This window comes from Anabrus simplex, chromosome 6 (genome assembly GCF_040414725.1).
Source record: "Anabrus simplex isolate iqAnaSimp1 chromosome 6, ASM4041472v1, whole genome shotgun sequence".
Taxonomy (NCBI): domain Eukaryota; kingdom Metazoa; phylum Arthropoda; class Insecta; order Orthoptera; family Tettigoniidae; genus Anabrus; species Anabrus simplex.
In genome coordinates, this window is record NC_090270.1 from 347,883,055 (window position 1) to 347,896,213 (window position 13,159).

At 47.1% G+C, this 13,159-nt stretch overlaps 1 protein-coding gene and 1 non-coding gene across 2 annotated transcripts; both read left to right on the forward strand.

Moving 5' to 3' along the window:
* The first annotated feature begins 8,682 nt into the window (after positions 1 to 8,682).
* On the forward strand, positions 8,683 to 9,054 carry LOC137501252 (histone H2B). Its single transcript, XM_068228158.1, has one exon. It carries the CDS (start codon positions 8,683 to 8,685, stop codon positions 9,052 to 9,054), a length of 372 nt encoding a protein of 123 aa, XP_068084259.1.
* Positions 9,055 to 9,753: 699 nt separating this feature from the next.
* LOC137501381 (5S ribosomal RNA) lies at positions 9,754 to 9,872 on the forward strand. The gene has a single exon (XR_011018525.1). It is a non-coding gene; the product is annotated as a 5S ribosomal RNA (ribosomal RNA).
* The last annotated feature ends 3,287 nt before the right edge of the window (positions 9,873 to 13,159 follow it).

The window sequence follows — 13,159 nt, forward strand, 5'->3', positions numbered from 1 at the left end:
ACTACCGGTTAGAATTCAAAGAATAGGGAGGTTAGGTATCCTGCGTCTAACACGGTCGCCCTTTCACTGCTACCCGGGTCCTATATCCTCTTTTCTGCTGAAGACAAACACCTCAACTTCTCTTCTTAATGTTATTAACTACAATCATCATCTTCATTACCTGATTGCTTTCACGAGTTCGCAGGAATTGATAGGCCTAGAATGGAGACCCTGTTCTAAGACATGATTGCAGCGAACCGAGAAAAGGGGCATAAACTGATCGTGGATCTGCTAACTTCAAGCTAAATTACGCACACTTTTATCATCACCAGTCTTGAAAACTGGGAAGGAGGCCTGCATCTTCTCATTACAGGGTAGATGCTAGATATTTCGGGTGCAAGATACTGCAGGTTAGGCTTGGATAACCTAAACTAATTAAGAAAAAATAAAAATCTTGAGGTACCGTACCGGTACTGGTCTGGTCTAGTCATACGAAGAGTAACCCTAGCGCAGCTGGCCTAAATACCATCAGGTCCCTTTACGCATATCCTCCCATGAATGTAAATGACTCGGTACCCCTCATTACGGTACTTCAATTGATATTTGAGGGAAGAGGACTCCTAATCCTCCTGTTTTCTTCCCAGGGTATTCTTTTACAGCACAAACTTGAGTAGTAGTAGTAGGAGTAGTAGTAGTAGTAGTAGTAGTAGTAGTAGTAGTAGTAGAAGGAAGGAAGGAAGGAAGGAAGGTTGTAGTCAGGAAGGGCATCCAGCCGTATAATCACACCGAATCCACATGGCGAGAGAAGTTGTGTTAACCGTGCATCTACCCTGTGTTAGATCCTTCCTTCCTGATTTCCATCTGCAAGTAAGAATTGAACGTCCAACGTGTTAACCCAACACGTATTCCTGCAATTCCCGGCGTCGTTCGGACCAGGAGAAAGAAAGAAAGAAAGAAAGAAAGAAAGAAAGAAAGAAAGAAAGAAAGAAAAAGTTCCTTACACGTCGAAAGGGACATAGCATTCTCGCGGTTTCGCACTTTACTGACCTTATTCTTTTTTGAGGTTAGGTATGCCGCTGTACTTGTAAGTCAAAGAAGTAATTGCGTAGCCTTTTTGTAATTACATTCGACGTAACCTCAAACTTTAATACTATTATTTGAAGTCAGTTCACGCGATCGTCTTCGTTCTATGCTGCTAATAGTGTGATCGATTCTCGGCGCAGCCAGTAGGTTATTTTAAGGAGGCATACTCTCACTTAATGGCAGCTTTGAGACCAAAGGTCGGTTACGAAAGTTAGGTAAAAGTCGTCGTCGTCGACATAGTAGTAGCGGTAGTTGTTTTTTTTTAAATAGCCTTAGCCTACTGTTGTTGTTGTTGTTTGAGTCACCAGTCCGTAGACTGGTTTGATGCAGCCCTCCACGCCACCCTATCCTGTGCCAACCTTTTCGTTTCTATGTAACTATTGCATCCTACATGTGCTTGTCATGTCCGTACCTTGGTCTACCCCTACAGTTCTTACCGCCTACACATCGTTCTAAAACCAACTGAATAAGTCCTGGGTGTCTTAAGATGGGTCCTATCATTGTATCTCTTGTTCTCATCCAATTTTTTCTGAAGTTGTTCTCTGTAGGCAGCTCCCTCGGAAGCTTCTGTCTACCTCAAGCTGTCCAACTTGAGGGAGGACGCGATCGGCTGTAATATTGGAACAATTAGTAATACCGCCTGGTGTAGATATACTATATATGGGCTTCTTTTCGATTGTGAATAGGCCTAGAGATATTCGGTCCTGGCTTTGTTGCCCGGGGTAGGCGGGACGTTTCTACCAGGCTGTGCTTCCCTCCTACAGGTCAGAGACAAAGTCTTTTGTGAGACTTAACCGGCTGTCTTCCGGTCTGGGCCTTTAGGTACGCCCTGAAATACACCTAGACGTTCTAGGATTCCTCTTTAACTAGGCTTCTCTTCTCTTCCCTTACAAGGGCCTTAAAACAGCAGGAAGTGAGAGAGGGTACCTGACCGTGAGGCAAGTGCCTATGGCCCTAAATACTGCGACTAAAATGAACTTAAAGAGCTAGCAAGAGACCTGGAATCTGACAAGTCGTGGAAACTAGTCCCTAATTTATATGTTTCCTTCTTTATGCCCTTTTATGCAATGCTATTAGAGGCAGATTACGGTGGGTCTCCTTGCTACTGCAGAAATCCACCTGAAGGCCGAACGTCCCTTGCTCTCATTCGAAAGTGGCTAGAGTCCACGAACAGTTCTCTGCCTTGGCAGCTAGAGGAAGGATGGGACTTCCTTCAGGTAAGCGGTGGTCGCTCCCGGGGGCGTCGCGACGACGGCGGCTGCCCCTAAATGTCGGCATGGAGAGGGAGCTGAGGAAATGCTGTCCATGGAACACACCTGCGCCAGGACGCCCTGAACAAGGCGGGCAGCACTTCTTTCATTTGAGGAGCAGCATTAATCCTTTGGCTATCCCTTCCTACCTTGAACTAAACCTTCCGCCGCCCCCACGGGACGCAGGGTGCACGAGAAAGGAGCTAGGAAGCACGTCCCCAACTTATCGCCGCGCAGCCCACCCGACAGCTAGCCTCTGCTGTTTCCTGCGCGGTCCGAGTAGCCTGATACACTCCGCCATTCGGGAAAATTTAACACATCACATCATTCCCAGCCAAGCGCTCAGAGCGAGCACACCGCAAGAGAGCCAAGGACCAAGCGAGCCAGCACCCTGTACTAGCGAACTCGCAGCCGCCAAACCTCTCGCCAAGCTCCCGCACTGACTGCCAGCCAATCAGAGAACAGCACCACGACTGCCAGCCAATACCAGCCACCAGCCTGCCAAATCTTGTGCGGGCCCACGAGCAATTTGTCTAGTACTCAGTGTGGTCATTAGTTCGTGCCCTGTCTTGGCGTAATCCAATTTAAAACTATACCTGACACGACTGGTGCCCACTGAGTACGCCAAGTAAGACGCCGGTCCTCGAATAGAGTTTGACCGTTTCCAGTGCTTTACCGCACCCCTGACAACCAAGCCACAGTACCTAACCCGCGCCGGGATAATTCTGGTGGATTGAGTAGCCAGAACCCCGGCCCTTCCCGTTTCCATCATGAGCTCCGATTCCTTTGATTACAGTAACTGGTCCTGGAAGTCACCCACACCCATCCCCGATGAAGAAGAAGAAGAATACGAAACCCCCTTCCATTATGTCCGTTTCGACTCACCTTTCCCTACATCAGAGAAATGTGACGTCCTCATCATCCCTCTACAGACATCCGGCCCTATCCCACTTACCAGAAAAGCCGTTATTCAGTCCATCAGACCCATCCTGGAAAATCTCATCGCCGTTGCAGAGGAAACCCACAACAGCCTACTCCTAATCACCCCGATCAAGAACAAATTCACACCAGCCATTATTGAAGTCATCCAGCAAGCAGGACTCCCAAAACCTATCCTGATCAACCCCCTCCACCTCACCTCAGACCCCACCTACAAGCCTCCACCATACCCAGAAACACAAGACACCAGCACACTCACAGATCCAATACCAACTGTACACACTGATTCCAAACCATCACCACCCGTCCCACCACCTACCCAATCCACAGACACCGTCCCACCACCTACCCAATCCACAGACACGCAGACCAACCCACCTCCAACACTCACCGACACTCAAACGCAAACAAAGAGCAGGCGTAAAAAACCTGCTCACCCTACACCACCCCAGCACAGAACCCAGACTCTATCACGCACAACCCTCATCACACAGTGCTTTAATTGCCTGGAACTAAACCACGTAGCCAGTTCCTGCTCTAAAGCTACCCGCTGCAATAGGTGTGGCGGTTCCCACCGCCACACAGATTGTAAGGTGCCAAAGACCCAGGCGAGGTGTGCCAACTGCCAAGGTAGTCATGCCGCCTCATTCCCTGGCTGCCCGTTCATCAAGAGCGCAATTAAAGCACACTACAGACAATCCAGACACCTTCAGACACGCACACAACCACCACCACTGCTCAGCCTACCTATCCACCCGCCCACGCAACCGAACCCAGGACCTCCGACTCCCTACCACAATACACAAATCCCAGACACAGCCACACTAATACAGCTCCTCCTACTCAACCTACTGTCTACCCAACCCAGACCACCACCAATACCAACGCCGCAAAACCATCCCACCCCCCAATAACCGCCCCCAACAAGCAACCGCCCCCACCAAGTCCAGAGTAAGAATCCCGAAATGATCTCACTTCCTTAAAAAACTATCTCAGCACATCCTCCACCAGCAAACGAACAACCTCAAAAGCACTGGAAACATCACCGACGCCGAGGCGGGTATTCATTAATAGCTGCAACCACAAATGCTGTACTTTTCTAAATTCAATGTATCAAATACAACAGATACACAGGAATATAAATATATTCCTGAGGACAATCCAGCGGCAAGGCCCGGTCAACCAAGCAACACCGGGCGTGGTCAGGATTTGGATGGGTGACCATCCAAATTTTACCCTTGCCGCTGGCTCAAAGACAAAAATTTAGTCATTTTACTAACATCCAGCCATGGCACGCACAGAATAAGGTTGAATTTTTCCATAATACCACTCAACAGCACTCACTTTACAGTAAAATTTCCACCATTTTATTATTATTTTATTATTATTATTATCAACCAAATATATTTTATTCTTTTTATACTTATTTTCTACAACAGGCCAGGTGAGGAGCGCGGCATAGCGCACCGGTACTGGCACCGCAACCGGCACCCCTCTAGGGGTGTCCAAACTGAACATATGGAAATTTAACACATCATTCGCACCGTGACCATGGCTGACACTGCAACAGCATCGGCAGCATCCGCACCCGCCTCGGCTCCGGCCCAGGCGTCGCCCAAGAAGAACAAGGCTTCCGCATCCAAGAAACCTCGCACCAAGCCTGCACATCCGAAAACCTCCGAGATGGTGGGCAGTGCCATCAAGAGCCTCAAGGAGCGAGGTGGATCTTCTCTCCAAGCTATCAAGAAGTACATCTCTGCCAACTACAAGGTGGACTCTGAGAAGCTGGCCCCATTCATCAAGAAGTACCTGAAATCTGCTGTGGCTTCCGGAGAGCTGGTCCAGACCAAGGGGAAGGGAGCTTCAGGTTCCTTCAAACTCGCCTCAGCTGCCAAGCCGGAGAAAGCCAGCGCAGCCCCTGTCAAGCGGTCCGCCGCCCCCAAGGAGAAGCGCATCCCCAAGGCGAAGAAGGCTGGGGGAGCCAAGGCTGCAGCCAAGAAAGCCATTTCCAAAAAGCCTGCTGAGAAGAAGAAGGCAGCTCCTGCTCCCAAACCAAAGCAGAAGGCTCCTTCCAAGGCTAAGAAGGCCGCCAAGGTGCCCACTAAGAAACCTAAGGCACCTAAGCCTAAAAAGGCCGCTAAGCCCAAGGCCTCGCCTAAAAAGGCACCTGCAAAAAGGAAGTGAGAACCCTCGAGGTTCTTACACTACCCGTGCACCTCTTGCTCTCACGAGAGCGGAGGTTGCAAAAACGGCCCTTATCAGGGCCATCACCTTCTTTCTAAAAGAGCCTATGAAGTCTTTGAATGTGAACCCTGGCCTCTCTCCTACCTCTGTCTCATAAAGAGGCAAGTGTGCACAAGTGCCCCACTACTCTCTTATTATTATTATTATTATTATTATTATTATTATTATTATTATTATTATTATTATTATTATTTAGTATTTTCTTTACTGTTATTGCACTTGGAGTTTTCCTTAATCCCCTTGGCACAACAACCACCATCAAGATTTATATACTTTGTTATTATTATTATTATTATTATTATTATTATCAACATCGCCTTTATTATTCAGTATTTTCTTTACTATGATTACTCTAGGACTCTTCGCATCGTCCTGTGGAATAAAAAATAAAATAAAAAAACCCACCGCCATCCAGATGTATATACTTTGTCGTTGTTGTTATTATTATTATTATTATTATTATTATTATTATTATTATTATTATTAAGTTTTGTGTCTACTGCGCTTGCACTTGGAAGGTTCACATCATCCCCTGGAAACAACAACAACCACCACCACCACCATCATCATCATCAAGATTTATATTATTATTATTTATTTCCTTTTAAAGAATATTTTAATTCACTGCCCGTGCTAGCTCAGAGACTACGACTGCTCTTTCTGGGATATTTTGGTGGCCCTGAAAAGGGCCGTTTGGTGAAAGGTTCAGCGTTAAGCTAGCTCTGGACTTAGGCACGCTCCCCTCGGATGCGGCGGGCGAGCTGGATGTCCTTTGGCATGATGGTGACACGCTTGGCATGGATGGCACACAAGTTGGTGTCTTCGAAAAGACCCACCAGGTAGGCTTCGCTGGCCTCCTGCAAGGCCATGACGGCCGAGCTCTGGAAGCGCAGGTCAGTCTTGAAGTCCTGAGCTATTTCTCTCACGAGCCGCTGGAAAGGCAGCTTGCGGATGAGCAGCTCGGTGCTCTTCTGGTAGCGCCTGATCTCACGGAGGGCCACGGTACCGGGCCTGTACCGATGAGGCTTCTTCACTCCACCCGTGGCAGGCGCGCTCTTACGGGCAGCCTTGGTTGCCAGCTGCTTGCGGGGGGCCTTGCCTCCGGTGGATTTACGTGCAGTCTGCTTCGTCCGGGCCATGACGTACGGTACTCACTGTCGACACGCTGCAGGGAGAATAACAGGAGCTCGCTCCCGCTCGCCTTGTTTTATTCCTTCGCTTCCCCCTCCCTGTGCTGCTGCAGCGCTGCCATTCGCTAGCCAGTTGCCGACGTCACCGGGGCCAGGCTCGTTCAACAAAAGCACAGGCAAAAGCGGGGCCTGGCACATTCGAGCTCTGAACTCGCTGTTGTACTGATCTACCATGACCGGACGAGGCAAGGGAGGAAAGGGACTCGGCAAAGGAGGCGCCAAGCGTCACAGGAAGGTGCTCCGAGACAACATCCAGGGCATCACCAAGCCTGCCATCAGACGTCTCGCCCGCAGAGGTGGGGTCAAGCGTATCTCGGGCCTAATCTACGAGGAGACTCGTGGCGTGCTCAAGGTTTTCCTGGAGAACGTCATCCGGGATGCCGTAACATACACCGAGCACGCCAAGAGGAAGACCATGACCGCCATGGACGTAGTGTACGCCCTCAAGAGACAGGGACGTACCCTTTACGGTTTCGGCGGTTAGATCTCTTCCGAGCGTGCTCCCGGCAGGGGGCATGCAGTGTTTAAAAAAAACGGCCCTTTTCAGGGCCACCACTTACCTCTCAAAAGAGCTTAGTGTCCCGTGTCCAGTACTCCTCTAGCATTGCTTGTGCAGCACTTCTTCCTAGGAGGTACTGTACTGTACACTTCTGCTCGAGCCCTGCAGAGAAGAAAATATGCCCTCAACGTTAGTAATGAAGTCTAGTCTGAAGTTTATTTTTAATGGACACTAGATATCTGTATCTGATCCTCTCTCTCTCTCTCTCTCTCTCTCTCTCTTTCTTTCTTTCTTTCTGTCTTTCTTTCTTTCATTTGGAAACTAATCACATGGCTTCTTTCTAAATAAATAAATAAATAAATAAATAATTAAATAATTAAATAAATAATCTGATAACCTACTCCAGTTTTGAAGGTTATACCGTAAACTGGTATGATATTAAAAGTACTTCTTATGAAACCTTCCTTCCTTCCTTCCTTCCTTCCTTCCTTCCTTCCTTCCTTCCTTCCTTCCTTCCTTCCTTCCTTCCTTCCTTCAATAAATAAACTGTGTAATATATCTTTAAGTTGGCTAGGCTATTTTCTGTCCTAAACACTAAATTCCAGCATCTGTTGCTACTGAAGGGACACTAAACACAGTTCTTCTCTTTGTTGTTGTTGTTGTTGTTGTTCTTCTTCTTCTTCTTCTTGGTTTCACTATTATTATTATTATTATTATTATTATTATTATTATTATTATTATTATTATTAGAGACTTATATGTACTGTACTGCTCTTTCTCTTTTGATACGTCTTTTACTACTGAGCAATAAAGCCTGACAAGCAACTCTTTCCTTAACCAGCTGGTGGCCCTGAAAAGGGCCGTTTTTTAAATTTTTGCCTGGGAAACCAAGGCTAAGGCAATTAAGCCTTCTTCTCGGTCTTCTTGGGCAGGAGCACTGCCTGAATATTGGGCAGCACACCTCCCTGGGCAATGGTCACACCAGACAGGAGTTTGTTTAACTCCTCATCGTTACGTATGGCCAACTGCAAGTGACGGGGGATGATCCTCGTCTTCTTGTTGTCACGGGCTGCATTGCCTGCCAACTCAAGAACTTCAGCAGCCAGGTACTCCATGACCGCAGCCAGGTACACGGGGGCACCAGCACCCACTCGCTCTGCATAGTTTCCCTTGCGGAGGAGACGGTGGATACGCCCGACAGGAAACTGCAGGCCTGCACGGCTGGAACGGCTTTTGGACTTGCCCTTAACTTTTCCTCCCTTGCCTCGTCCTGACATGATGCTCTGCTAGTCTGCTTCGCACCAAATGGTATTTTTCCGACTAGTGACCACCAGTTTTGTACTCTGGCAGGTTACGCGAGCCAGCGAGCCAGCCAATGAGGCTGCAGCTAGTTCGCCCCCATTGGCTAGTACGACACAGGCGTTTTCTTTCAAATACACGCTGAAACCGGGTGCCCCCAGCCATTCGTTTGGATTCTCAGTAGCTACACGAGACAACCATGCCTCCTAAGACTAGCGGAAAGGCCGCCAAGAAAGCCGGCAAGGCCCAGAAGAACATCTCCAAGGGAGATAAGAAGAAGAAGCGCAAGAGGAAGGAGAGCTACGCCATCTACATCTACAAAGTACTTAAACAGGTACACCCTGATACTGGCATCTCCAGCAAGGCGATGAGCATCATGAACAGCTTCGTCAACGACATCTTCGAACGTATCGCCGCTGAAGCTTCCCGTCTGGCCCACTACAACAAGCGCTCCACCATCACTAGTCGGGAGATCCAGACTGCCGTCCGTCTCTTGCTGCCCGGAGAGCTGGCCAAGCACGCCGTCAGCGAGGGCACCAAAGCAGTCACCAAATACACCAGCTCCAAGTAAGGAGCTACAGGGAATAACCACCCTTCTTAAGAAACGGCCCTTTTCAGGGCCACCACACCTTTAAAAAAAAGAGCAGTTGTGTTAGCCTCTTACCCTTAAGCAAACCAAAGGCAAGTGAAAAGGGGGACATCACATCAAAGTGGTTAGCATTGTTACTTTAAGGTCAAAAGAAATTAGAAAACCTCATAATAATAATAATAATAATAATAATAATAATAATAATAATAATAATTATAATAATTATAATAATAATAATCGTCGTCGTTAACACCATCATAGCCGGACGGATTATTCAGTCCTTTTGCCGCTTGAAACGACAATCGCACCGCCGTCAAGAACAACAACAACAACAACAACAACTACTACTACTACTACTACCACGGGGCCCTGGGTCTTTCTTTCTTTCTTTCTTTCTTTCTTTCTTTCTTTCTTTCTTTCTTTCTTTTCTTTCTTGAGGAGATTGGTTGGGATTGAATGTAGGCCCTGGGTCGAGTTGGGGTTAGGTTACGACGAAGTGAGGTTAAAACTACTCGGGTTAGGTTCCGCCGCGCCCCGCCGCGCGCGCTCAGTACCGCCCTCGTACGCTCCTCCGTCGCGATCTCCGAGCAAAGTCTCGTCTCGACAACGCGCCCGCCCACCTCCAAAGAATAAATAACCGTTGCCTTCTGTACACATGCATCTATGAAGACTTCCTTTCTCGCCAACGGCCATACCATGTTGAATACACCGGTTCTCGTCCGATCACCGCAGTTAAGCAACATTGGGCGTGGTCAGTACTTGGATGGGTGACCGCTTGGGAACACCACGTGCCGTTGGCTCAATTCCCTTTTTACCTACTATTCTGATCTCTAAATAACCCTTTATCATCAACTTTAGCCTTACGGCTGCACAAATGTCGAAATTGATCGATTTTTGTTACATGTGAAACTAACCAGATGTTCTTAACTTTCCAACATGATTCAAGTTTATTGTAGATACTTAACTTCCTCCGAGGTGCCCGCCTAACCTGACCTGACCTGATGATGATGATGATGATGATGATGATGATGATGATGATGATGATGGTTGTTATTATTATTATTATTATTATTATTATTATTATTATTATTATTGTTATTATGCGAGAGAGAGAGAGAGAGAGAGAGAGAGAGAGAGAGTGTGTGTGTGTGTGTGTGTGTGTGTGTGTGTGTGTGTGTGTGTGTGTGTGTGTGTGTGTGTGTGCTGTTATTTTTCTTTTAGGTTAGTGCAGCTTAGTGCGCCCTGTCTGTAGGAGGCCCCTCATGGATACTTAACTCTTCATTCTACTACGTCCTATTTCGCGTAAGATTACAGGTAAGAAGGGTAATCAGTGCCAGGGCGGAACGTGGGTTCGAATCTCCCTGCCCGCCAAGAAAATCGCGAGGAAGATGGTTTCCAAACAACGTCATCGACACTGTCGTGATAACAATGAAAGCCGTGTCCTAGCAACCGCACGCCGCATGTAGCAGCCCTTCAAAGAGGCGAAAAATGATTTCATTTTATGTTCTTTCAGGTAAGATAAGATACTATCGCTGACCCGTTGATATAACGACGACGTTCGGTAATAAGTTGCAAGTCTGTTGTGCGCTATTCTCTGCAGGTAACTGGGCGTCTCTCATAAGCTTGCTTACGAACGATGATGTACTAGTGCAGGAGAGTGACCCTTGTGCGCGTGTTCCGACAAATCGTAGCATTGACTCCCAGGACTTTGCATTTCTACCTAAGATGAGACGGTTTCCTAATAAGACTGAGAAAGTAACGTTTTCGACGACAAGTGTTAGTTGAAAGTGTCGTGACGTTTTAGGTTAGGTGACGTGAGGAAAGTGCTCGATTTCAGTAGCCTGCACGTCGGCTGACCGACCTTTCGGCAAGTGATGAATTCCATAGAACTAACCTCAACTCCCCATATCATTACCGTTACCGTCCTGGATTTAAATAGGCCATTCTGAGCTCAACTTGGCGAGTTCGATTCCGGTTCACTCCCTTGGTATTTGAATGGCCAAACACGTCGGCCTCATGCCTGTAGATTTACGGGCACGTAAAATAGAAGAACTCCTGCGGGACAAAATTTCGCCTCAGCGGCGTCTCCGGAAACGGTAAATAGTAGTTAGTGGGGCGTAAAGTAAATAACATTTTTCACTACCTACCACTACTAGTTCCTGTTAGGCCGGTAGGGATTTTTCGTACTTCGGCAATAATACGTCCATTTGCCCAGCACCTGAACACTGCGTACCTGTACGTCCTACTTTTTCCTCCTTACCTTAGTACTACCGGTTAGAATTCAAAGAATAGGGAGGTTAGGTATCCTGCGTCTAACACGGTCGCCCTTTCACTGCTACCCGGGTCCTATATCCTCTTTTCTGCTGAAGACAAACACCTCAACTTCTCTTCTTAATGTTATTAACTACAATCATCATCTTCATTACCTGATTGCTTTCACGAGTTCGCAGGAATTGATAGGCCTAGAATGGAGACCCTGTTCTAAGACATGATTGCAGCGAACCGAGAAAAGGGGCATAAACTGATCGTGGATCTGCTAACTTCAAGCTAAATTACGCACACTTTTATCATCACCAGTCTTGAAAACTGGGAAGGAGGCCTGCATCTTCTCATTACAGGGTAGATGCTAGATATTTCGGGTGCAAGATACTGCAGGTTAGGCTTGGATAACCTAAACTAATTAAGAAAAAATAAAAATCTTGAGGTACCGTACCGGTACTGGTCTGGTCTAGTCATACGAAGAGTAACCCTAGCGCAGCTGGCCTAAATACCATCAGGTCCCTTTACGCATATCCTCCCATGAATGTAAATGACTCGGTACCCCTCATTACGGTACTTCAATTGATATTTGAGGGAAGAGGACTCCTAATCCTCCTGTTTTCTTCCCAGGGTATTCTTTTACAGCACAAACTTGAGTAGTAGTAGTAGGAGTAGTAGTAGTAGTAGTAGTAGTAGTAGTAGTAGTAGTAGAAGGAAGGAAGGAAGGAAGGAAGGTTGTAGTCAGGAAGGGCATCCAGCCGTATAATCACACCGAATCCACATGGCGAGAGAAGTTGTGTTAACCGTGCATCTACCCTGTGTTAGATCCTTCCTTCCTGATTTCCATCTGCAAGTAAGAATTGAACGTCCAACGTGTTAACCCAACACGTATTCCTGCAATTCCCGGCGTCGTTCGGACCAGGAGAAAGAAAGAAAGAAAGAAAGAAAGAAAGAAAGAAAGAAAGAAAGAAAGAAAAAGTTCCTTACACGTCGAAAGGGACATAGCATTCTCGCGGTTTCGCACTTTACTGACCTTATTCTTTTTTGAGGTTAGGTATGCCGCTGTACTTGTAAGTCAAAGAAGTAATTGCGTAGCCTTTTTGTAATTACATTCGACGTAACCTCAAACTTTAATACTATTATTTGAAGTCAGTTCACGCGATCGTCTTCGTTCTATGCTGCTAATAGTGTGATCGATTCTCGGCGCAGCCAGTAGGTTATTTTAAGGAGGCATACTCTCACTTAATGGCAGCTTTGAGACCAAAGGTCGGTTACGAAAGTTAGGTAAAAGTCGTCGTCGTCGACATAGTAGTAGCGGTAGTTGTTTTTTTTTAAATAGCCTTAGCCTACTGTTGTTGTTGTTGTTTGAGTCACCAGTCCGTAGACTGGTTTGATGCAGCCCTCCACGCCACCCTATCCTGTGCCAACCTTTTCGTTTCTATGTAACTATTGCATCCTACATGTGCTTGTCATGTCCGTACCTTGGTCTACCCCTACAGTTCTTACCGCCTACACATCGTTCTAAAACCAACTGAATAAGTCCTGGGTGTCTTAAGATGGGTCCTATCATTGTATCTCTTGTTCTCATCCAATTTTTTCTGAAGTTGTTCTCTGTAGGCAGCTCCCTCGGAAGCTTCTGTCTACCTCAAGCTGTCCAACTTGAGGGAGGACGCGATCGGCTGTAATATTGGAACAATTAGTAATACCGCCTGGTGTAGATATACTATATATGGGCTTCTTTTCGATTGTGAATAGGCCTAGAGATATTCGGTCCTGGCTTTGTTGCCCGGGGTAGGCGGGACGTTTCTACCAGGCTGTGCTTCCCTCC

Bases quoted from the DNA above. Each gene is read 5' to 3' on its own strand.
- LOC137501252 (XM_068228158.1), top strand. From the start codon at position 8,683: ATGCCTCCTAAGACTAGCGGAAAGGCCGCCAAGAAAGCCGGCAAGGCC.